The following is a 25,924-nucleotide window of genomic DNA, read 5'->3' as shown; positions in this document are numbered from 1 at the left end:
AACGCAAATTTAATTTCCAAGTTTTGTGAACTTCAGAGGCAGCCGTTTCAGACCGCAGGTTACAAACCACTGGCCTAGAGTTTATTTGTGGTCTTTGCATCTTAGTAGGAGTTTTAAGAAACACAAAAGATACAAATTTAATTGGACTAACAAGTAACAATATTATTTTTAGATCAGTTATTCATTTTCATTGTAGATATGATAAGCAGTTATTTTTGTTACATGATAAGGGCTAACGTGTGTATGGCCGAAAACGTTTGTAGCTTATAGTTTATGTTCAATTTTAATGGATTATGTTAAATGCCGTGTGGTTGCTTGGTTGTATATGTCTGTGGTTGAAGAAAGTGACCTCTTTACCAAAATTGTATTATTTTATATTGTCCGGATAAGAAAAATTGTCTCTTCAAAAAACAAACAGAAGTTTTTTTAAACGGGCAAGACCAGTGCTGGATGATGCGTATTGTAGGCCTAAAGCTTAGGCTTAATTACTTGTGGGTCTATTTTTACGCGCGTAAAAACTTATGAGACCTATTTTGGCTCGTAATGGGGATAGGCTGTTAAACTTATTTCAACTAATTACAAAATTTTAATTTTAATTGTTTCACAATCATGCAAGAATACAACGCAGTTTTTTTTCTTGCTTCTTGATGCTTCTTTTTGATCTACTGTTTATAATAAAATTATACAATAAATGTTATTAATACTGCAAAATGTGCTCAAAGCCAAGCAGAGCGAATTACATCAAATTCAGTAAAATTTATTTTATATAAATAAAAATTTTCATAATAATAATAATAAGAATAGTAGGCTAATAGGAACAATAATAAAAATAATAATTCCAACAGAATTTTATTTGAATAAGTTTTTTCTGATGACTCTAATAAGGTGAAACTGGCTGTTGATGCTTTTAGTGAGTAGTAACTGAATTTGATGTAATAAATTATACAGTAAAAACTCGGCAATAAAGTTTTTTTTTAAACCGCATTGAACAAATTTCTCATGACGTAATAATAGAACTACAAAAAGCAAAGCCTTTTCAAAATATAGCCTATACTTTTTCCATGAGTGACTTTCGTATTTATGGTGGGGCTACACCCTACACTTCAGCTTGTTTAGCTTTATGGATAGTCTGGCTTGGGTAAGACTTGCAATGGAGCACTTCAGTTCTATAGACCATGTTTTGCTGAAGATTACTCTAGAAAGTCTAGATCTAGATAACCATTTTACTTCTGCGTAAAAAGGAATCTTGCAAAGTGACGTGTTATTGCTTTAAGTTGCATTGTAATTTACGTTGTTGCTGATTGCTTCGTTGCTGATTGCTTCGTTGCTGATTGCTTTGTTACGTTGCCTTAAGTTCCTTTGTCGTTTTTACTGGTGTTTATTTTCAGTCTCAATTCAGTTTGCAGTTTATGTCGTCAGAACAACCTAGTTGCATTTTAGCGTAATAAACTTCTTAATAGAGGAATTGTAGATGGTTTCACTACATTTTATTACGCTAATAAAGTATGGATCTAAAAGACTTGCGCCCTAGACTCTTAGCTGCGGACCCGCAAAGTAAAGACGCTAAACGACAATGGGTGCATTGGTACAAGTCTTTTACAATTTATCTAGAAAAGCTCGGAGAAGTTTCAGCTGAAGACAAGTTGAATTTGCTTATAAATCATATAGACGCTTCAATATATGAACTGGTGTGTGAGACAACAAATTATGATGAAGCTATCGAACAACTGAAGCGCCTTTTTGAAAAGGTTTCTAACCCCATGCTTTCTCGATTTGTTTTAAAAACTAGGAAGCAGAAGCCAGATGAATCACTAGACGAGTACATGCAGACCTTAAAGCGATTGAGCCTCTCCTGTGACTTTCCGGCCGTATCGGCAGTTGCGCATAAAGAGGAAGCTATACGTGACTCGTTTATCGCTGGGATTTCGTCAAATCACATTAAACAACGCTTGCTAGAGGACAAAAATGCTTCGCTACAACAAACTTTTGATAAAGCTCGATCCTTAGATGATGCCCAAACGTTTTGCAATCGTGTCGAAATGACTGCGAGCCAGACTCCGTCTTCACTTGATTGTGGCGCAACAGCTTTTGAAACACGTCCTACCTTTAAAATTGAAGATTCTTCAGATAAGGAAGAAAGCTCAGATGTTAGCGCCGCGTTGGTTGAAAAGTGTAACTATTGCGGAAATAGGCGACATAGTAGAAGATATTGCCCTGCTCGTGAAGTTATTTGTTTCAAATGTTCTAAAAAAGGTCATTTCTCAAAAGTTTGTCGTCTTTCCAGGGTAAATCGAAAACCTATTTATTCATCTGCTTCTACTCCACGAGATGTCATTATGAATATGACAACCGAATCTTTCGACACCCACGCAAAGGTCAACGTCCCTGTTACAGTTAACGGAGTTCAAGCCAATGCTCTCATCGACACTGGCTCTACCCTTTGTCACATGAGCGACCGTTTAAGAAAGCGTCTAAAACTAAATCTTGAAGAAAGTGAATGCCGCATTGGTTTAGCCGTGAAAGGATGTTCATCGCAAAGTTTAGGAATCTGTAACGTAAAAGTCGCGCTTTTTGGACAAGAGTATGATAATGTAGGAGTCACTGTTTTGAAAAATTTGCTCACCGACCTAATTATCGGACAAACTTTTATGAAACAGCACAAAAGCGTGAACATTCAATTTGGAGGGCCTATGCCAACGTTACAGATCGGAGCATTAGAAGCTATTAAAACGTCTACTTCAATACAGCTTTTCAAACACTTAAGGAAGGAGTGCCATCCGATTGCTACAAAGCCTAGAAAGTATTCTCAAGCCGATAGAAGTTTTATCTCTTCAGAGGTGCAGCGACTTTATAAGGAAGGTTTAATTGAGCCGAGTCGTTCGCCATGGCGAGCACAACCTCTTGTGGTCACTCAAGAAAATCACAAAAAGCGTATGGTCATCGATTTTAGCCAAACCATAAACAAATTCACTTGTTTGGACGCGTATCCTTTACCTCTTATGTCAGACGTAGTGAACAATGTTGCTAGGAACAGCATCTATACAACGCTAGATTTAAAAAGTGCGTACCACCAGGTAGAAGTTCCTCTGCAAGATCGAAATTACACTGCTTTCGAAGCCGATGGAAGCTTGTGGCAATGGAAGAGAACGCCGTTTGGTCTAACGAATGCAGTACCTGGTTTTCAACGGATAATGGACAACATTATCAAAGACTACAAGTGCAAAGGTACGTACGCTTATCTTGACAATATTACCATTTGCGGGAAAACCCAAGAAGAGCACGATCAAAATTTATCAAAATTTCTTGCAGTAGCTCGAGAATGCAATCTAACTTTCAATGAAGCAAAAAGTACTTATTCGGCAGATACAATCGACTTGCTTGGATATAGAATCTCTAAAGGTACTTTAAGTCCTAACCCCGAAAGAGTGGAATCTTTACTAAAAATCCCGCCTCCAAAAAGTAGTAAACAACAGCAGAGGATTGTCGGTTTATTTGCGTATTATGCGCAATGGATTTCGCGTTATTCTGACAAGATTCAGCCTCTAATTCGAAACACTACCTTTCCTCTGAATGATGCAGCCCTAAACTCTTTCGCGACGTTGAAAGCTGAATTGGCTCAAGTTACGCTTGGGGTGATAGATGAAGAAATTTCATTTACAGTAGAAACTGACGCATCTGACATTGCCATTTCAGCCACTTTAAATCAGAACGGGCGACCCGTTGCTTTTTTTTCCAGGACACTCAACAAAAGTGAAAAAGTTCACTCAAGCATAGAGAAAGAAGCGACGGCAATTATCGAAGCCATTCGAAAATGGAGTCATTTTCTAGCGGGACGCCGATTCAAACTTGTCACAGATCAAAAATCGGTGGCATTCATGTACAACAGCAACAACCATGGCAAGGTAAAAAACGCAAAAATTTTGAGATGGCGACTGGAACTATCACAGTACGATTATGAAATTGTTTATCGAGCAGGGAAGTATAATACTGCTCCCGACACTTTATCTAGAGTGTATTGTGCAACTATGATGGACAATTCGTTGTATGAAATTCATGCGGCCTTATGCCACCCTGGAGTAACTCGCATGCATCATTATGTTAAAACAAAGAATTTGCCTTATTCTATTGATGACATCCGTAAAATGACATCCGCTTGTGAAATTTGTGCTGAGTTGAAACCTAAGTTCTACAAGCCAATTGAAATTCCATTGATAAAAGCTACGCAACCTATGGAGCGCTTAAGCATCGATTTCAAAGGACCTTTACCTTCTGCTACGAATAACAAATACATTCTGACTGTAGTAGATGAGTACTCTCGATTCCCTTTCGCCTTTCCTTGTAGTAAAGTAGACACTGAAACTGTAATCTCGTGCATGTCTAGTCTTTTTGCAATGTTTGGTAAATGTGGTTATGTGCATTCGGATAGAGGTGCATCGTTTATGTCTAAGGATTTTGTGTCTTACATGTACAGTTTGCGTATTCCTACCAGCAGAACCTCTATATACAATCCACGGGCTAATGGCCAATGCGAAAGATACAACGACGTAATTTGGACTTCTGTAAAACTTGCTTTGAAAACTCGAGATCTTCCTATTTCTAAATGGGAGTGTGTTCTACCTGATGTTTTACATTCTATGCGCTCTTTATTATGTACTGCAACAAACGTGACGCCACACGAGCGATTTTTTAATTTTCAGCGTCGTTCAAGTCTAGGTCTTTCCATACCTACTTGGGTTAAATATCCTCAAAAGGTTTTATTGAGACGACACGTTCGTGCTAGCAAGTATGAACCGCTTGTCGAAGAAGTGGAAATGACTCATGCAACTCCGAACTACGCGCACGTTCGTTTCGCGAACGGACGCGAAACCACAGTGTCAATTCGTGACATCGCTCCAACTGCTCGTGGTGGCCTTGACGAGTCGACTCTTAGTTTGCCGGATCCCGGGAGTCCAAACGAAGGGATAAACAATCCATCTGTGGAATTTTCCGAACAAATAACAACTAATAATGAGTCTGTCAATGAAGATGCACCTGCCCCGTCATCGGAAACTCATATACCGACTGATTCCAGCGAGCGCCCCATGCCCCGGCGCTCATCTCGTTCAAGGCGACCGCCAAACAGATTTGTAAATTAATTAAATGTATTTAATGTATTAGCGCTTTTAATTTTTGTTGATCCCTATTGATAATCTATGGAAGGGGTGAATGACGTGTTATTGCTTTAAGTTGCATTGTAATTTACGTTGTTGCTGATTGCTTCGTTGCTGATTGCTTTGTTACGTTGCCTTAAGTTCCTTTGTCGTTTTTACTGGTGTTTATTTTCAGTCTCAATTCAGTTTGCAGTTTATGTCGTCAGAACAACCTAGTTGCATTTTAGCGTAATAAACTTCTTAATAGAGGAATTGTAGATGGTTTCACTACACAAAGAAATTTGAAACGGGGAAGCAATAGCTCCATTTCTTTATCTGCCTATCCCAGTCAAGACAGGTGTTACTCGCCCACATAATTCAGTAAATGAAAAGCCCTGTCACAAACATTTCTACTAAGGCGATTATATAGAACAAACAGTTGGGAGGAATATTCTCAAAGCAAAATATATTTTTGCTAAAAATGGCATAACTAAGCTTGGTTTTAGCAGCTAGTCAAACAACTGTTAGGCCTACATCTTTATCTAATTCTGTGAACCTGTAAAAAAAATAGCCTACTAACTATAGTTTGTTCGTTACGTGTATTTTTTACAAAACAGCATCCAGAAACCATAATAAAGCGAACGTTGAAAGAATCTCCAAAGCGATATCAATGAACAAAATTAAAACAACTAAGCCCAACTAAGCTATTTGAGTTACATACAAACCGTTTGTGCTTATAGGCCTACGTCATGATACTTAACAACAACCCATAGATAGGCTACGTTTGTTTGCAATCATTGATCGTAAATGCAAGCTTTTGTGCGGTTGCAGGGTATAATAAAAACGATTTGATTAGTGAGACAAAACGCTACTTGGATATAACCCAACAACAATTTTATATCATATGTTTTCTCAGAAAAATGCCAGTTTGAAAAAAGTGATAGGCCTAGGTCTTTTACATGTTAATAAGACGGTATTGAAAATGTAGATTTTTACTCTTTTTTTAACGTTGAACCATTATAACGAGGCGAGGTTAAAATACACGTCGATGATGCGCATGCATGAATGATAAGCTATAGGATGTACCAAAGCTCTTCAAATCACTTTAAATGTGTTTCTACGAAACTTTTCGTTTCTATAAAGCCAAAAAAAAAAAAGAAAATATTTTGTGAAAAGCTTTTTCAAACCAAAATGTTAAAGCATACGTATAAAACTTTATACAAAAAAATGTTAGTTGCAGGCTAATTACTTGTAAAATTACAAAATACTAGTCAGTATTAAACTACAAGAAGATGACGTAATTCAAGGGAAACAAACATGAGGGGTTCGCGAAAATAGTTTGTGCGGCTGAAATATCAAAATAAAAAGTAACCATTATCCGTCAAAGTGCCGTGTTATTTTTTATTGATTTAAAAAGGAAAAATTGGCTTCAAGACATCAATACAGAAAAAAATCCTTCATTTAAACGAGACATTGTCAATAGTCCGAAATTTTTCATGAAAAAATTTGGGCACCAATGAAAATAAAATGAATCACGCTAAATAATTTTGAGGAAAATCGTTTCGAGCAACCGGAAATGTATGTTGCATTGTTGCCGATTTAACACAATCACGACGAGGTGATATATGCAGAGTTAACGATTCAACTTTTTTTCCAAGAAGTTGATTCACTGAACCGATTCAAGATGCAACACTTAAAAGTCAACTCGTTTCCGGAAGTCTTGTAAATGCCCACAAGTGGTTAGTTTTGCCACCCTTGTTGTAAGTTAATGTAAAGTAAGCGCTAATTTTGTTTATGTTGCACTACTCAATTTTGTGACAGAATTTTTGGACAAACAATCATATTGTTGAGCACTGTATTCTTCTTGTATTAATTCTTAATAACTAATCCTTTTCTTTGGGTTAAAAATTATTTTAAGTCTTACTGTAATTGAGCTTGATAACCCTAATACGGCCAAACGCCTTGTAAGTCAATAAAAAACGAAAGAGTTTACAAAAAAAAGAGAACTTACGAAATTGATCTTTTGTAAGTTACACTACAGCTGACTGAAACTCACTCCGTTAATAATGCCGCAGAGAATCTGACAAATGACAACGGTCATTATTGCATAACTGTATGCGAAAATGGGGTGCTCTGGCCTCAATTTGTAAATTTCGCTCATGAAAGTGGAGATAGTAGTTAAACAAGCACAAAATCCTGTTCCTACTCCATAAGTAACTATTGTGGGCCAACAAACAGTAGCCCAGCCGGTGCATCCCGGTTCTGCAACCCAAACGTTTATCACATGTATAGCTGCTAGTATCAGAGCGCCTAATAAGTTTGCAAGCAAAGTGCCCAGTGGCAGCTTAATTTTTTCAATCTTGAATTGTGCTAACCAGGCCCGGAGACAAGCACCGAAAGGAGCAAACAACACGGCAAGCCACATTCCCTTTCCAACTGCAGAGGAATCAAACGCAACACCAAGAGCAAATCCGATAACTGCGAGAAGCAGAAGAATTGGAACAATAATATCCGCTTGTTTTGGTCCGTTCCGGGTAACATGCTTTCCTATTCTTCCGCCAATATCTTTTCCAAAGTCTATCCCAACGCAATATGACCCAATGTAGGAGTAGAATCCGATGAACCAAGACGCAATAGACATTACCTACAAGTTGAAAATAATTTTAAAATTAAAACATTTGTAATGATAGCCTACATTTGTAACTTACAGGATAGACCTTTGCTCCCTAAATTATTATTTGAAGTCGGTTACTGGCATCCTCCAATATCAAACAGATAGTCCGTGTACAAACTGTTTTAACCAACAACAATATCTACAACTCCAAAAGGTCAATTTGTAAAGTCGTAAGGAAGTTATTTATAACATTACTTAACAAATCAATTTGTCTAAATATTTGAGAGCACTGTCACACTGTAGTAATCCCAAGAAAGGCAAGTAGCCAATGGGGTGCATTGTTTGCAGCTGTACCGAAGTTTATGACGTCTTTGAAAAGCATAAAGAACTAACTTGCGTTTGTGAAGAAGTTGGTGTTTCTCCTATCAAAGTGAGACTCAGTTGTTGGTTCCATTTCGACCACGTTGTAAAGCTTCCGCAAAACCCAGTTGTCAATCCTTTGTAAACGGCTGCCAGTCTGGTTTTTCCCATCGGAGAACCATTTAAAGCACCTGTCACAACCATTTAAAGTTTAAAAAGACCTTAAACTTACATGTATAGAAACGGAAATTCAAGATTAAAATGGAAACTCTACATTAAAAAGTAAAAAAACAAACAAGCAAACAAAAAAATGATAGCTAAACTTTTTTTTACATTTCTCTTCGTATCATCAACAAATCATTCATGCAAGATGCAACAGCTTGTTTGAAAGTAGGTGGAACTGGCCAGCATAGCACATCCAGTTTGAAACAGGATAAGCAAGCAAAATACCTCATTTGAAACGCTTTCATGCTTCAAACTCCAGCCTTTCATTGTGTACAGTCTATCAGGTTACTTTAAAGGCTATGCTTTATTTTTTCTAAATTAATCCTGCACCGTATTCATCCGTGTGGACTACGGTTTGTTTTTGTTTCAAGACAAAAAAAGAATGCAAAATTTTGTTTTATTATAAGCCTACATAACTTATAGTAATTTGTTTATTTGTTTTAGGTTTTCCAAGCCACTGTAAACATGATTTTCTATGAACCCCCCATCTATCTTCCACTGGATCAGAGACGTAGTCACGGGGCTTGGGAGGCAATCGCCCCCTCCCCCCTTCAAAAATTTTATGTTGCCTTCAAAAAATCATGTATCAATGCTATTGCAAGGCTTTAAAATCATTAATTAATTCATGTTGGATGCCGTTTGAACCTCTTCCAATAGTTTCTTTACAGCTTGGTCACTGCTTTAGATATCTATAGATCACGGAAGGTAATCAATAAAACCAAATACATGTAAGCTGAGCAACGTTACTTGTCAATGTCATGTTAGCCTACATGTCACATGTAACATGTACAACGTTGCATGTCAATAAACGTAAACAACAGACCTAGCACGAAACTTCCAAAGATGTTCGAAAAAAAAGATTGGTTGACGATTTGACCAGGATCTTCAATATTAGCAAGATTACCAAACAGTTGGTCGGAACCGATTCTGCAAAGGCAACCACACATGGCGAAGAACCTGTGACGACAATTGATGATTTGTTAAGCTTACTCTGTTTACAGAAGCGTTTATCAACATATCATCAATGCACAACGCATTCCTAGCAAAGCACCGTGACTAAAGACTTCTCGTAGAACCTGCAAAGCTTTTGGTTTAGTCTTTTCATCTTTCGAGAAAAAATGCAAAAAGCGTTAAACTATCTAATGCAGCGGGTATGTGGCATGATTGATTAGCTTGCAAGTTTAGGGTCCGTAGATGACTGTTTGAACAAAGAACATTTCAAACCTTTTCAAAAATTATACCAGCAAACTTCACGCGTGACTAAAGTTACCTGCTCATTAGGCATCTACTGACTTTAGAAGTGACAAAAGATTTCAGCGAATTAAGCTGCAAACTTCGGCAATATTTTCAAACAATGCTTTCTATTATAAGCTTAATAACGTTGTTTAATGTTAGTTCAGTGTTATCAAATGCCAATGCTGATTTTTTTCAAACTTTTGTTTTCTAGCAAAAATACTTTTGTAGAAATAAACTTTAGAGCGTATAGCCCACAGCAATGTGGCAATGTGAAAAAATAGTTGAAAATTATTTCTTGGAGTGAATCACTTTTATGTCTGACTTTTTCCACGAGGACTGTTTTTGTTAAGATTTTGGCAATGTTGTAATAACAATGAGACCTTAAGTTTATCGTACTACTTTTATATCCAATTTTGCTAAAGTCACTTCAACCAGAAAACCAGAATAAACAATCACCAGTAAGTTGCCAGTCACTTCAACGCACTCGTTATGTTTTTGCAGTTTAACTTGCAACTGAGCTTCATCACTTTCATCTATTAGTGTGCTGTAGCATTTTAACTGGTGTTGGGTAGTTTTAAACCCCACTATTTCAGCAATTCTTCTAATCTTGCTAAATACATGAGCACTCACGCAATTTGAACGTAGAATGATAGCTGGGATGATTCGTATCCATACGCGTCAGTTGCCGTCACTTTGACTGTTGTTTTCGTTGTGACGTGAGGTCCACTGTTTTTTCCTTTATCATCTCCATTTTGCCCATTTTTGGAAACTGTTGACTGAATAAAAATGTGGTAAAATTTTTGTATTTTCTTTACTTCAGATGTATGAGAGACTTGCTTTGAATATAAGCTTAAGATTGGTCAGGCTAATTAAGCTTTGGCACATGAGCAGAAAACGTACCTAAATATTTCACATTGTAATAAAATTGCTAACTTCAATTATAGTGAAACGTGCAAAAAGAGTTAATGATGCTAAATCTTGCAGACTTACAACTACTTCCATTTCCATGTCTGGCAGTTTTGTGCTAGATACTTGTCGAAGAGATCTCTGAAGCAAAAAGAGAAATTGTTAACCTTCTAACTTAAACAAGTATTGATAATAATGAAGCCTTTGTTTCTCTAAACGCCAAAAACGTTTTGTGTAATGTAGCCTATACACAATTACACATAATAGATCTATCGAGTCGTTTGCTGCGGAATAGAATTATATCATGATAAAAAAAGTTTTAGATAAGCATGAAACCTAAGTTTAAGGCAATTAAAAAAAGATAATGAAGATTTGAGTAAATGGTAAAATATTTGATACAGAAAAACGACACGAAAAAGCAAAAAGATAAAATGAAAGAATACGATAGAAAATTATTTTTATCTGTAAAATATTTAATGCAATTAAAAAAAGATAATGAAGATTTGAGTAAATGGTAAAATATTTGATACAGAAAAACGACACGAAAAAGCAAAAAGATAAAATGAAAGAATACGATAGAAAATTATTTTTATCTGTAAAATATTTAATCGTATTTTTATCTAATACAATAGCAACAGAACGAAACAAAAAATACCTAGAGAATAATAAACCGAGATTGATGTTATATTTATCCATACTACATCTGTTACTTCAAGAACAATGGTGAACATGTCAAAGACGTGTTTTTCAAGATCCTCTGGTTCAGGGATCAAAAATCACTTTTGTTGACTTAAGAATTTGCAACAAAAACCATGTTCTCTATCAGTACACAAAAAAAGACAAAAGAGTACGAATTCTTTTGCAGTTTACTTTTAGAGACGATCGAATATCGATTTCGGATCACCATCCCTTGCAATTAACAAATCATGGATCGATATTGTGCATGTTTTCTTGCCCATGTAATGATGCTGTGATAAAATTAAAACAATTGTTCTTTGATTTTTTTGTGCAAGGTAAATAGCTATCACGTTTTTCAATGTTTTTTTTCAGCCAACCCGAATACCCATAGGCTATCGTTACAAAAGCAGTAGAGTGTAAACCGTTTGGAAACGCACGCCTAATATCTATTTAATTCCCTGAGGCTTGTTTAAGTATTACAATAAGTATGATAAGACCAAAACATTGGGTCAATAGGCCAAACCAATGAATGGACTACATATTGTATAATTATTTGTTCTTCTACTTATGACAAAGTCTGTATTTATCTTTTGATTTAACACAATACCGGTACAGTGGGAGCTTCTGGTGCTCATTGTGGGGGACAGAAGCTATACACAGCTCGTTTCCCCTTTGTTTAAGCATAACTGTAAAAGAGTTGGCCACCGCCCAAACCACCTTTAAACCACCGCAGTAAGCCTTTTACTTAACTGTACTTTAACGTTCAAGAAAAAAACAAAAAAAAACGCTTTGTTACAAAAATGTTTTGTTATAGATTATTGTCGAACCAATAGAAAAATTACTTGGGGCCTTTCCAGGAAAATAAATTTAATCTTTAGGTATACTGTAGTTGCTTGTATTCTTGTTAAATACGTTCAGAAAAACAAAAAACGGATAAGCTTGACAAAGAAACGCCTTTGAAGTATTTTCTTGGATTAAGCTTAAAATCAAAAGATAAAAAGTTTAGTTTGCTTTGCATTTTTAATCGCAAGTACAGTGCTTGTAAATAATCTATCTTGAACGATAAACCACAACCAATTAGAAGAAGAGTTTCTTTACATAATGAAAAGAATTTTAAGCAGTCGCTTTACTTGACAAAAACGAGTAATCACAGGAAACAAATTATTTATCCGTTTCAGGAATTGCTGTTGAAAACACGGAAAACCGTCTCCTGTCAGAAAAGCAATTCATCAGCAAGGAGAGAACGGAAGTATTTACGAACAAAACAAAATATAATGATATAAAAAAAAAAACTTTTAGTGTTGTATCAGTGTTGTAGCAAAAAAGTAATTTTCCGGCTTAGTGGCCACATTGAGATATGCGTCAATATACCGCGGAAAACATATACTTTGGAATTAAAAGGAGATTGTGGGTTTTACAATCTACTTTACCTGTCAATCATTTCTGCTAATCGTCCATGATCACAATTCCTTGTAAGATGTGAACTTGGACAAAATCAATAAAGTTTCACGAGATTTAAGTTCTTGTTAATTTTGTTCAAGCGGTAAACCGTACATTATTATCAGTAACGGATTATGATTTGCTTTTTTCTGTATGTACTGCTATTTTGCATTCATTGAATGTCGGCATTTGCACTAGAATCTATTAAATGTCGGCATTTGCATTTGCACTCTTAGTATAATTTTAGAATTGGTTTCGTTATAATAATAACATCTTCATCTTATTCATATAGAATCTGGTTACACTTTAGCGTTGTGAATTTTACGGAAAACAATTGTTTTTATTTTTATTTTATAACCAATAAATCAGATTGTCAGAATAAACACGTGTAAATACTAACTGCAAAAATGCCCGGGGTGGTTAGGCAGTATCATTTTGCTAATATGAAAAAATATATTTATGTTTTGTTCATGAAAACGTTTCTACTTCGACAAAATTCTAATAAGCTATTAAAAAGATTGAAGGGAATTATAATAAGATCATGACACTGAAAGCGAAAGTTAAAAATACGTTTTTACTTGAACATATATATTTTATGGGTCGCAAGCTAAACCAGTAAACAATAGCCTAATACAAATATACCAACAACTAAAAGTACTAACCAATAATTGCAGAACCGCTCAGTAAAATCTATAACTTTTTTGACTGGTTTTTGAAGAGCAGAGTAGTTTCTTCACAATCCGATTTTCTGCAGTTTGGCTTTTGGCCAGATCAGCTCAACTTAGAACTTTAAACTCGGCAAAAGTGTCAAGACTTGATGACACCAAGAACTTATAAGCAGCAGAAGAAAAAAACTTGCATTGTCTGACGAACAAAAAAGGCAAGACAACAAACTTTGCCGTGAAAAAGTACGTTCCAGTTAGCAAAATCTGACTTTTTACATCGAATCAATGCAAAATGATTTTCCTAGCTAATGCAAGCTGTACAACTCGACAATTACAGCTTCTCTGCAATGACATCTTCCCTGATTCGAATTTGAACAATAGAATCCATCTTCGCTTTTTCATCGTTTTCCGTTGAAATAACATTGCAGCACTTGAGTTGCTATGTTCTTTAATAGTATATGATGAAACAAATGGTTTTCTAATCATAGAGGTGTTGAAAAAATTAGACTTCGTACCTATGATTTATTGACTTCTTTTTAGCATGGAAACCCATAGAGCTTTTGTAAACGCTTAGTTGAAATGTAGAATGAAGTTACCTTGACTTTATTCTATTTTTCTAATCTATCCTATCCTATTTTTTATTTTTGTCAATTAATCGATAACGAGGATAGTATGTTTTTTCTTAAAGCAGCCTCAAATGGCAAATCATTCGGTTTTTACACTGATTCAACGTTTGCAGACGTTGAGTTAATGTAAAAGTTGACAGATTTGTTGCCTGGGAGGGTGCTAGCAAACTTTTGTCAGAAATTTCTACATTAAAAAGGGATCTGTTCAGCGAAGAGTGCTTTGAATATAAGCGTTGCCAGATAATTTGAACAACCCACAAGCCATTTTTAACTAGATCAAAAGTATCCCAAATACTTCTTACAAGAACTTAGAGCTTGCATCATTCAGAAAACACGTAAAATTAATGTGAAGCGACTTGTTATTAACTGGTCAATGTAGTTGTTCTTGTGAATTTACGTCATTTCACCTATAGAAAATTCAATTCAAAATCGCTTTATTGAATGATTTAGTATAATTACTTGACAGTTGAAATACAGTATATTGTAATATTCTCAAAATTCTGTTAAGTAAAATGTACAAATTCTGAGGAAACAGCAACTTTTTTTTAAGACATGGAGTTTTTGAGCAGCCAAAAACTTTTTAGAAGAGCATTTTCATGTTTAATCACCAAGCCGAAGGCTGACCGTCAATCGTTTCCAGAAACATTAAATTTTAATTACTAGAAACATATTAGCACAAGACAACTTTTCAGCTAATTATAAAAATGAATGTAATGAAAGAACCCAGACAACCACTTTATCTGGTTCAGATCTTTACCAGATGTGACCAGATACAGTGGTGTCTGAAAATATTTGGCAACTTTTATATTTGGCAATCGCTTCTTAACAGTGCGGAAAAGTTGTGCACTGACACTGTAAGCACAACACAAAAAAAAATTTACAAAAATTTTAATATCTTGGGGTGCCTGAAAGAAGTTGAAATATTAGAAAAAGTGGAAAATTTCCAAAGATTTTATTGTTTATTTTAATTTTTAATCGCTTTTTAAGAGCGCGGAAAATTTGCTCACTGACATTGTAAGCACAACGCAAAAAAAATTTCTGAAAAAAATGTCTTGGCGTGCCCCAAGAAAGTTCAAAATTAATAAACAATTTCAAATTCCATTTTTACACAGTTGTAACAGCACTACCTCCCGCTAATCATCGTAAATTACGCAGAAAATCAATATTTACAGGTATTATTACAAGTACATTTAGGATACGCAAACATTTTAAGAACATAGTCTAACATCTTGTTTTGTATTGAACCGCGGCATGTCTTTTCTGGACTGTAGCCTACTTCTGATGAATTCATCGCGGTTAGCGGCACCACATACTGCAACAGAGGCCTCCGCGACAACCTTGACACCTCGCTCAACTACTTGCATGTAAATTGAATGTTGGCTTGTGTTGATGTTTTTGAACGACCAAAGTTCTTCTGTTGTCATTTTCATAGTTATTGGAGGTTCAGTTTTGTCGTTATCGGTTTGCCAACACATCATATCAATATAACTGACAACATTAAAATTGAATTTTGGCAGTTTGAAGAGCCGGATTTCAGTGCAAACGGGAGTTTTTCGTGCAAGCAGTATACGGCGTATTCCCAGCTCACGCACATGTGATCCTTTGCCAAACAGCATTGATAAAAGTATGTTTTCGCTGTGGCCAAAAAAAAACATTTCTTTGAATAACAGGGTCGACAATGGCCTTTAGTTTATCCGACAGGTAGCGAGATTTGCTGCCTTGTTTGCCAGAGCTTTGTTTTGCTCAAGTAAGCCTACTGCCTTGTTTGCCAGAGATGAACAGCACCGCTGATACAGAGTGGATTGCACTTTATTTCGAACCACATAGGAGCAGAGAAATGCCTTCATGAGAAAGACAGCCAGCATTTTTAAATTAATTATCAGAGGGTTCTGTGATCTCTATATGGTACAACCGTAGAATGCCATTTCCCGCAGTTAGCCAGCGTGAGTGATTAAGCTTACCTAGACTTCTTGTGGGGTATGAACTGGGAATTTTTCCTGTACAAACACAATGAAGAATGTCCCGGAGGCAACTTTCCAAAAGGTACCATAAAAAATCCCCCGTGTTAAAACTTTAGAAGAACATAGGAAAAACGCAAATCGTAGCTAAATTAAGTCATCGGTTTGGCATCGGCTGACTTGGCGCTGAGGGTTAGTGAGATGGTAGTCATTTTTTTGATGTGCGTTTGATTCCCACCACTGCTATTGCTGTTTTTTCTTTTGTATAGGCCTATACCAAACAAAGTTCAAAGTAATAAATTTTAAAGTGCTAAAGTGCCTACCCTACTAATCAGCACGACTCTGATTGGCCAAATTTCAAAGTAGGGTACCTTTTGGAAAGTTTCGTCCCGGAGGTATCTTTCGTCCGTGCTTAAATCGGCCACATTCATATGAGGAAAATTACTTGGTATTGATTCAAATCGTCGGATAGGCATTTTATCACATGCAAGTAAAGCCTTTCCAATCTCTCCGGAATATCCACGAGAACCAGTTGTACTACCATTCCAAAAATTCAAAAAGATGCCGCAGGGGTAATTCGTTTGCGTGGAGTCAGTGGGGTAGCAACGCAATATGCACGAAATGCCGCCCCCCTTTTAACACCGTTGTAAAAGCTGATTAAAATTCCACCCAACAGAAGAATTAAAAAAGCGTTTGTTTAATTTTATTGAAAGTTTAAATTCAATACGTCCAGCTTTCATTGAAGCAAATTCAGAAATTACATCGTCAAAAGATAATGTCTCGACTAAATCACTTTCAATGCATAGTATTACCATCTATGGTATTACTAGCGCAGACAACCTGTCGATCTCAAATAAGATTTTATCAACTTAAGTTTTAAAAACTTCTTTCACAGCTTGCGATAGAAACGGCAACATTGAGATAAATCTTTAGAAAGACTCATGAATAAATAAGGTGTTGATTCACATAAACGATGTTTGTTTAACCACTGCAGCACGTCCAGCGCTGTAGTGTCATTTTTAAATGTAAAACCACTGGATTGTACTAGTCGATTAAACCTAGAGATTTCTACTCTTAACTTGGTAAAATTTACGTCATCAGCTTACGTTTTCTCAATTTTGTCTATATCTATGTCGATACTGTCACATATCGCTGAAACGCTTTTCAGCTTCACTACGAAACCGATACATAGCTTCTAACATGCATTTCTTGATTTCTTCAACAGCCCAGAAGCCTACGTTTTCTGCATATTCGCAAGGCATCTTCTTCGTTCTGATCTGTCTTCAATCAGTATTTCTTGCCTGTTGCATATCGTGATCGCTATTTCAATGCATTGCTTTATCAGCGCATTGTGCTCATTTTTCAAAAACAATAAATGCTTTCATCTTGTGGGTACATTCTCCCAGAGACAGACCTTTTTGCTGTAAATATTTTTGAGTGTCATAAGATTCTCTTAGGACTTCCAACCAAAGTTATAAAAAAAGAAACAGAGGAAAAACGCTGAATCGCATCCAATTGATTCCACGCGCTTGTCCTCGTGTATCAATATTTTCATTTTGATTATCAAGTTTGTTTAATGCACCCACCAACCACCAGGTCAATGAAATATTGCTGAAGCGCTTTCGCAGCTTCATAGTGCGCACTCCATCGTGTGTCAGTCACTCGTTTTACCACATTTGCCACATACGCAACACCTCCAATCTGTGAGTAGAAGCAGAAAAGGAGGAGCAAATCCTTTCCACAACAGCAAAAAATGTTTCATAAACTTCCGACTATCCCACTACGTGAACTCCTGCAACTTTAAGTGAGTGGTTTCCACATGAGATAAACAAGGCTTTAAAATAATTTTTATATATTCTGCATTGTACTCCAGTACGGACTCCTGCCATGGTGGAAGTATTGTCGTATGCTTGGCCTCTACACATCATTATGTCTAAGCCAGCGGTTCTCAACCAGTGGGCCATGGCTCACTGGTGGGCCATAGAAGCATTTTGAGGTGGGCCACAGACATATTTAAAAAATTGAAACACTTTGTTTCATTTTTGTCACTATAGTCAATTTTACACTTGTGTGTTTGTTTAGTTACAATGAATGATGCTGTTGTTTTTAGCTATACAAAGTGGCAATCATCATTCTAATTATTGCAATATACAGTTTTACATCAACTCAGTTTTTACAACGCTTTATGATGTAATAGATTTAGTTTGTGATTACAATTAAGCCATCTTTATAAGCGGTAGCTTTGTTGAACTTCTGCAGATCTGCTTTTTAGTACGTGCAGCATTTTACTTTGTGGATTATTTTAGAGAGGAATTGACAATACTTGAGGCTTTAAGTTTGATGAACATTACATTCAGTATGTACATCAATTTTTGATAACAGAGAAGAAAAAGGACAATGTGTATTATGTTGTAAAGTTCTTAGTCATCATTCATTGAGGCCATCAAAACTGAAACTACACCTGGAAAAAGTTTATCCAAATTACAAGGATGAAGATGTGAACTTTTTTTAACGAAAAGAAGATAGTGTGAAGCGTCAGCGCCTGGATTCAACAAGGAGATTCCAGCAACATTCCAAAGGCAATGTTCTGCTGCTTTTTGTTTATAAACTTTTTTGGAATTTTTTTCTTACATAAAAACTGAATGGGCCACAGAACTTTTATGCAAACAAAAATGGGCCACGAAAGAAAAAAGGTTGAGAACCACTGGTCTAAGCCCATTTGCTGAAGCTCATTGACAATAGACTTAGTAATTTCGTCTGCATTTTTTTCGTGCAGTGGAAAGAAATCTAGAATGGATTCTTTTAATTGTACCTCGTTATTGCTGTCAATTTTGACGTTTCTAACAATAAAAGCCATTTGATCGATATGAGAGACGTCAGGAGAGTACTGTCAAGCAAAATTGAGAATTATTTTGCTGTCTTTATCTGCTTCAGAATGAGATTTTATATCTTTTTACCAAAAAGATCGATTTATTCATTTTGGATAGCTGGTGAAAGGTAGGTTGTCATGCATTTTTTAGAGAGTTGGGTACCAAAAATGTGTTCGTAAATGACTGTAATTTACAAGGAGTTTTAAAGTTCCAAGAAAATTTCCCTGAATTAGAATCTTCTCGATGACCACGAAAAGAAAGATTTTGTTTACTGAGAAACTTTATGACAGCGATTTCGCTCTGCAGGAAATCTTTCCGTCTATTTTTTTCCTTATTCATAAGAACTTGCATTTCTTTTTCAATTGTTTGATGAACCTGAAGCCTCAGTGCAAGATCATTGCATTTATTAAAGCACTGTTTGTGAACTTTTGAGTTTGCATGACTAGATATGCACGGATTAAGATGCCAAAATTTTACAAAAGGTTTGAAAACAAATAGAGAATTATCATTTCTCGATTGAAATAACCTGCAACAGAAACAATACAATCCTGAGTGGCTATTCGAATATAGCAACCATGATCTGAGAACTTCGTCAATATTCTTTAGCGTCTTATTAAACCACTTCTTAACCTTATAAAATCACTCAGAGAGCTTAAGGATTTTTTCTCTTTGTCTCCTTCTTTAATTGCTCTAATCGCTGGCTTGAATGGCCTTTATTCTGAAACCTTTCGAGCCATAATTTGATCATCTCAACTCTCAGTCATGTTATGAGTTAATATTTCTGGCCAAGTAGCTACATCGTTATGAGAATAATAGATCATCTGTTTTTACCTTTATCTGAAAGTGTTTCATTTAGAGGCTGACTTCTTTCAATGATCACTTCGTTATTGTTTTGCTCGAGGTACACTTCTTCCGTCTCAACTTGAGGTAACGATTTAGCCTACTGTGGCTGCTAACCTCTTCTGTTTCTTCAGCAGAGGCAATTTTTAAGAACTTCAAAATGGCTCCTTTATTCTTTTTTAGTTCCTCTTCTCTATAGATTTCTTTTTCTTTCTAAAAAAAACTCCACTTTCTTTTATTCTGTTTATAGGCAAAAATTAACTTAAAACATTTGTAACTTAAATATTGTTCTGGCATCTGCAGCACAATAAAACAACCATAATTGCAAATTTTCTGTTTGAGTGATCTATTTCGGACCTGAAACTTTAACCTTTCACAAACCCAACCCATCTTCACGAAGATGGAGGAAACCCGTCTATTTACCACGACGGTAAAGGTTGACTCGATGACCTCACGGTCGCTTCCTGTCTCCTCACGAAAGTGAAATAAACTGAAATCTAATCTAAGCTTAACCACCAAAGCTAAATTGACTGAACAATGCTACAGCTTACAAGTTACAACCGACATTCTATTATGACTTCAACGGCATGAGCATAATTACACCGTTAGAAATGCCGCATAGTGAGTCACAATTTAAAAAAGTTCCAAATTAGCTTGGAGGCATAACCTGTGTAATTTTTGGCTTCACTTAGATCAGTGTTAACTTAATTCGTTTAAGTCTGTGTCTCTCTGAGAATAAATTAATGTGACTATCTTTGTTCGTTTAAAACGTTATGACATTTTTCCGCCCACCAGCAACGTGCTGCCCCTAGATTTATTCACAAGACTCAATGGGTAGCTACGCCACTACGTGGAGTTGACATACCAACCACTGCAGCGGTCTTCCAAACTCTAATTACAACAGTCAGACAACACCGCCGGCATGACCTGTATTTACCACAATACTATCACACCCCACGGCTGTTATTACGCTGGTGTCTGTTCCTCTATCATCAACTATTGATACTATGGAGTATGGAGTCGGCAATGCTTCTGGCTGTTTCCGCGGCTGGACTTACGTTGTCAAAATACTGAGATCCAAGTTCGGCGATAATACACACATGCTCTTCAACAACAGATCTTCTGTGAGACACATATGAAATTAAAGCGTGTGTGCTAGAGAAAGAGGGAGATACAGCTTGAAACCTGCAGTAATTGAAGTATGTGCTGTATTGCCTACACATAACACACAAAAGGCCCGCACTAAGGGGAAGGCAGCAAATGTTGGTAACTGTTTATATTATTAAACAGGAAACAGACAACCATGACATCAGTAATGCGAAGTAAATATTGATGTTGGGAAATTTTCTAAAGTTTGAACTTTGTTGAAGCATTCCAAGATATCAATTTTTTTGGAAATTTCTTTTTGCGTTGTGCTTACAATGTCAATGCGCAACTTTTCCGCGCTCTTAATTGCCAGATACTACAACTCACAAGCCATTTTTAACTAGATCAAAAAAAATATCCCAAATACTTCTTACTAGAACTTGCAGCATTCAGAAAACGCGTGAACTTAATGTGAAGCGACTTGTTATTAACTGGTCAATGTAGTTGTTTTTGTGAATTTACGTCATTTCACCTATAGAGAATTCAATTTAAAATCGCTTCATTGAATGATTTAGTATAATTACTTGACAGTTGAAATACAGTATATTGTAATATTCTCAAAATTCTGTTAAGTAAAATGTAGGCTACAAATTTTGAGAAAACAGCAATTTTTTGAGCCATAAGTTTTTGAGCAGCCAAAAACTTTTTAGAAGATATTAAGTTTAAAAAGTTTTGAAACCATTTTTGAGTTTAAAAAGTGGCTGTAGATGAATTTTTATGGTTTTTAAAATCACCAACATTTTTATGTTCAATCACCAAGTCGAAGGTTGGCCATTAATCGTTTCCAAAAACATTAAACTTTAATTACTAGAAACATATTAGCACAAGACAACGTTTCAGCTAAATAAAGAAATAATTGTAATGAAAGAACCCAGACAACCACTTTATCTGGTTCAGATCTTTACCAGATGTGACCAGATACAGTGGTTGTCTGGAAATATTTGGCAACACTTTTGTTTAAAGCTTTCTTTCAAGGTGTAGCTGCTAAGTTTCGCTTCTCGCGTTACTATAGACCAGGGTTACTCAACTAATGTTAACACAGGTCCAATTTGACAAGTTGAATATTATTAGCGGTCCGGTGAATAAGTTATTTGACTCGCAACCACAAAAGTTAAAGTATCTGCACGGTACCAAACTATTTTTTTTAGGTAAACTGTAGGCCTAACTCGAATTGGATTTCTGAGAAAGTGTTGGGGAGTCTGGGAGTCGAAGACCCCAGAAACTAGGATAAAAATTGCTTCCTCCTAGTAGAAATTTGTTTAAAGAAGCCCAGAAACGTGACAATGAGGTTATTCTTCCAAAAGCTCAAGGTCCACCATCAACACCCAAAAGGTCCGGATTCGGACCGAGGTCCGCCAGTTGAGTAGCCCTGGTATAGGCCTAGTGCTTTTAGTTTTGTATGACAAAATCTTGTCCAAATACCTTTTGTTTATGAATAACAGACACACTGGTAGGCTACTGATTTTTCGGTAACTGTTGTGTATCTTCTTACCAGAAACACTTTTCAATTCACAGTTTTGTTTGCGTTCTATTCACTATGTAAGATGTACTGACACTTCAGTCGTATTTTCGCAATTTGTTAATTGCGGTGGTATAGAAAAACAATTAGAGTGATTCTAAATACTTGAGCTTAATTCAATACTTCAATCAATGCAACTACGTGATAAAAAAATAAACTGAAAATACACAATATAGACGTTGGTTTCGTTAAAAAAAATTTAATTTTTGCCCTCATGTTAAAGTGTACTGGGATAGGAACGGGATTTTTACACTTTAAGGCGCTCCTACACTTAGTTTCCAGTTACGTTACTTTAAAGATTGATATTTCTGTTCTGAATTTTGTAAGAAGCTTTTTGCATCGCACAAATAAGCAAAATTTACTTTGCACCCAATTGTAGCCTAGCCAACTCTAAAAAATGGTTTGGAAATTTATTGTAGACGTATGCATTAAATATCTTGATCATTCATTAATGAAGTACCGGTACTGTGGAAAATTGTTCTGTTTTGAATGATGTTCCGCAACTGACTAAGATCTAGCGACCGTGCAAAATTTTAAACTAATTGTCCTAATTCGGTCTCAAGCAAGTTACAACGTTCGCGTTTTGTCGCTTCTACATTTTTCCAGACCTCTGCTATATTTGGCATGGAGTATTTTTTGTGATGGGCAGAAATAAAAACAAGCTGAAATGAATTGTTGTTTTTTTTTTATGTGTGTGTTATAGCCAGTAGACAACACTTTTTCCACATTGTCGATACACCACATAGTCAAATTGAATCAGCTCAATGTTCGAATAGTTGGTGCTCTTGTGTAGGTCTGAGTTTGATTCTATGCTGTGTTATATAGAAAACAAAGATATACTGTAGCCTACTTATTATAGCATGGGTTTCAAACACGCGACCCCACGAATACGTTTTAATACGGCCCGCAATACATTTTTGAAAATTCAAATATTTAACAATTAAAATTCACTCTTATTCACTATGTAGGCTACTTAACAAGATAAAATTCGCTCTAACACTGCTCAAAAAATCTGAAAATGCCTATCAGACTTCACCCGACTTTTAAGGGCAAGCCTGCTGTTGCGGAATTTTATTGCGTGCGGGAAAGCCACATTGTTACATCATTATTACATTGCCTCGCCACTTTTGTGCCGTTATGAAGGTAATAGAAACCTTGGTAGCCTATTTGCGGCAGTAAGTTCTCCAAGGATTTCTTTTGTTTCGCGCATTTTGAAAGTCGGTTGCAAGATTTTTGCTCTCCAGGTTCAAGTCGTTGCGTTTGCATTTTTTTTCGTCTTTACAGTGTTTTTTTATCTCTTTGTTCTTACTACTATTTCTTTTCTTTTTTTGCGATCTTATTTTCTTACTCGACCCCTCTTTCATTGCATTCTTACCGTGTTACTGCAACACCCGCGATAGCGGTAAGCGGCGTGTTTTTGAAGTGGCGATGCACCCGGGGGAAGAGTTTATTAGCCTACCATGAAGCTACCAATGTCTCATTCCGTGGTCTCATCAGTTGAGACAAGTGTTTATGTGCACCAAACAGAATCACAGCAAGTCACCAACATGCGGTGACCTGGAGAAAATTGTAAAGATTGTGACAAACTTTACTTACCCTTCCATCATGGGAAGACTTGCTCCTAACGGAAGACGATCTTGTTGAGGACAGTTGTGTTTCAGTGCGAATCTCATGCGGTTTAGGAAGATCATATTGTTTTGTTTCAGTGTCAACGCCGTTGTTTTCTTTTTCAAAAGTATTGTTGACCTCACCGTTCAATGTGCGTCTGCTAGATTTTCTCGAACAAAATGATGTAATCTCAACTTCTTTTTCTGTGTCGAATGCAACATTTTCATGAGCCATTTCAATAATATCTTATCTGAAAATGTTAAGAAATATAGATTTTTTGTGTAAGATATGTGTAATTATTATGTAGCCTACAAAAGATATGCAAGATTATTACATATAGGCTCACATAAACTTAACGAAATAAGATTTTTCAATGCACAAAACTCAATAGGTGTTTTTGTTTTTTGTTAAAACGCTCTAGCCTTTCTGCATATGTCTGCCTGCCACCAAAATTAGGTTAGAGAGAGCCATATAGGAACAAAATCGTCAAATGTCACAACCAAAATATTTTAAATGTTACTTATATTCACCACCCACCACATGTGCTTTTCTCCAAAAACGTCACACTTCCGTTACTTTACTACTCTAGCTTGAAAATGGCATTCGGTAAAAACGTTATAATTCTAGTAGTAATAAAATAGTTTCAATGTTTAACGTTACGCCATCATGTCACAATTCGCCGACGTTTATCCACGTGCTGTACTGCAAATGTGGTGTCTCTATTGGGTAATTTTGCATTCAAATTTAACATAGTCCAAGACTCTAAGTAATAACAATAAAATATAACAACCAAGCAATTGCAATAGCCATAGTATCTTTTTTGCTCGATATCCCCAAGTAGGCTAGGTCGATTTTTTTGTAACCTAAAACACTCAAAAAGGAGACTTTAATTTTGCGAAAAAGTAACCAAAAAGTAACTTTATTCAACGAAAACAAGAAAGGGAAAGAAATAGCAGCAATTCAACATAAAAAGTATCCAAATTAGTTTCAATTTGTGCTCAAATTATAATGCACATGTAATGTTTTACATTCTTTGGCAGGAAATTTCTGTGTTTGGCTAGTAGCTTGTTGTTGAGCATGGAAAAGCTGTGTTGCACCGAAGCCTTTGTTGGTTGGAGTTCTTGGAGTAAGCCATACACAGCTGGAGCAATTTCCTGGCGATTCATATCCATAATGTCTATCAAATCTTTTTTTTTAACCAAAGCTGAGCAAACTTTCAGATGCGATGATATTGTAGAAAGCGTGAAATCGACGTGCAAACTGTCCTAGGCCAACTAACTAGGTTATTGCAAGACCCAACTTACCCCATACCAGCAGTAGGCTACTGAAGAATTATCAATACGCCTACTCGACACCTCAAATACATCACTGAGAACTCACCAGGCCTGCACAACTCAGTACGCTATACCGGCTCACGGCTCACGCTACCTGGAAATTTATCTTCTGAAAAAGTTGATGTAACAAGCAAATGATTCGCGAAACAAAGAGTAACTAACCAAGCAACAGGCAGTATTGCCAAATAAAGAATAAAAAGCTGTTACCGTAGCGCTAACAGAATGCATTGCTTGCACTATTACCCACATGTCCTTCCCTGCCATTCCAGAAAAAAAGAGATAGAAACAAACAAACAAACATAACATGTAATGTACTGACGCAATGCCATAGACCAACGTCATTCAAACACTTCAGCTGTTGCAGAGAAAACAAGTGGATGAATGTAGTTAACCCAAGTTGCTTCATCGGAAAACTTACTTAACGTTTACGAATTTTCAGGAATACACGTGATGCGAACAAGCATGGGCTTGTGCCAACCTAAAATCTGTACATATGATACAGTATTAAAAGTCTTGGCATTACATAGAATGTAAATTCATGTCTCCAATAGCAATGAAAGATAAATAAATAGAGGAATTAGGCAAAAAAGTATGTAAAATAAAGTGAGCGAACAAATGAAAACAAACCTAAAGGCACAGAAGTGACTTTTGGTAACTATATAACTTCTTAAATATTGACCCCACAACCATGAAGTTTTAGTTCTACATTTCTTTTATTAATTGGTACAACCAAAAAAATAACTTTAGTGACAACAAGTCGCCCTACTAAT

General features: G+C 36.1%; 2 protein-coding genes across 2 annotated transcripts; one reads left to right on the top strand and one right to left on the bottom strand.

Annotated features, from left to right (window-relative positions):
* Positions 1-1,505: 1,505 nt before the first annotated feature.
* Positions 1,506-5,135, top strand: LOC145766763 (uncharacterized). The gene is made up of 5 exons (XM_082578468.1): positions 1,506-1,909; positions 2,285-2,931; positions 3,007-3,225; positions 3,364-3,902; positions 4,698-5,135. The coding sequence occupies exons 1-5, from the start codon at positions 1,506-1,508 to the stop codon at positions 5,133-5,135; spliced, it is 2,247 nt and encodes a 748-aa protein (XP_082434594.1).
* Positions 5,136-5,713: 578 nt separating this feature from the next.
* LOC145766390 (uncharacterized) lies at positions 5,714-24,093 on the bottom strand. Its single transcript, XM_082578096.1, has 6 exons — positions 23,809-24,093; positions 10,555-10,611; positions 10,195-10,340; positions 9,152-9,285; positions 8,137-8,294; positions 5,714-7,773 (listed from the first exon to the last, which is right to left on the bottom strand). Exons 1-6 carry the CDS (start codon positions 24,052-24,054, stop codon positions 7,165-7,167), a joined length of 1,350 nt encoding a protein of 449 aa, XP_082434222.1. The 5' UTR covers positions 24,055-24,093; the 3' UTR covers positions 5,714-7,164.
* Positions 24,094-25,924: the final 1,831 nt, after the last annotated feature.

The sequence above is a fragment of the Aplidium turbinatum genome, chromosome 3, assembly GCF_918807975.1.
Source record: "Aplidium turbinatum chromosome 3, kaAplTurb1.1, whole genome shotgun sequence".
Lineage (NCBI taxonomy): Eukaryota > Metazoa > Chordata > Ascidiacea > Aplousobranchia > Polyclinidae > Aplidium > Aplidium turbinatum.
This window is presented reverse-complemented; position numbering and strand designations above follow the sequence as displayed.

Excerpts from the sequence above, each read along its gene's own strand:
- LOC145766763 (XM_082578468.1), top strand. The coding sequence starts at position 1,506 with ATGGATCTAAAAGACTTGCGCCCTAGACTCTTAGCTGCGGACCCGCAA. Across the intron at positions 1,910-2,284 it reads GAGGAAGCTATACGTGACTC|GGTAAATCGAAAACCTATTT; the intron begins GTTTATCGCTGG and ends TCGTCTTTCCAG. Across the intron at positions 3,903-4,697 it reads ACAGCAACAACCATGGCAAG|CGTCGTTCAAGTCTAGGTCT; the intron begins GTAAAAAACGCA and ends TTTAATTTTCAG.
- LOC145766390 (XM_082578096.1), bottom strand. The coding sequence starts at position 24,054 with ATGGCTCATGAAAATGTTGCATTCGACACAGAAAAAGAAGTTGAGATT. Across the intron at positions 10,341-10,554 it reads ACATGGAAATGGAAGTAGTT|TCAACAGTTTCCAAAAATGG; the intron begins GTAAGTCTGCAA and ends ATTTTTATTCAG. Across the intron at positions 8,295-9,151 it reads CTTTGGAAGTTTCGTGCTAG|GTGCTTTAAATGGTTCTCCG; the intron begins GTCTGTTGTTTA and ends TGGTTGTGACAG.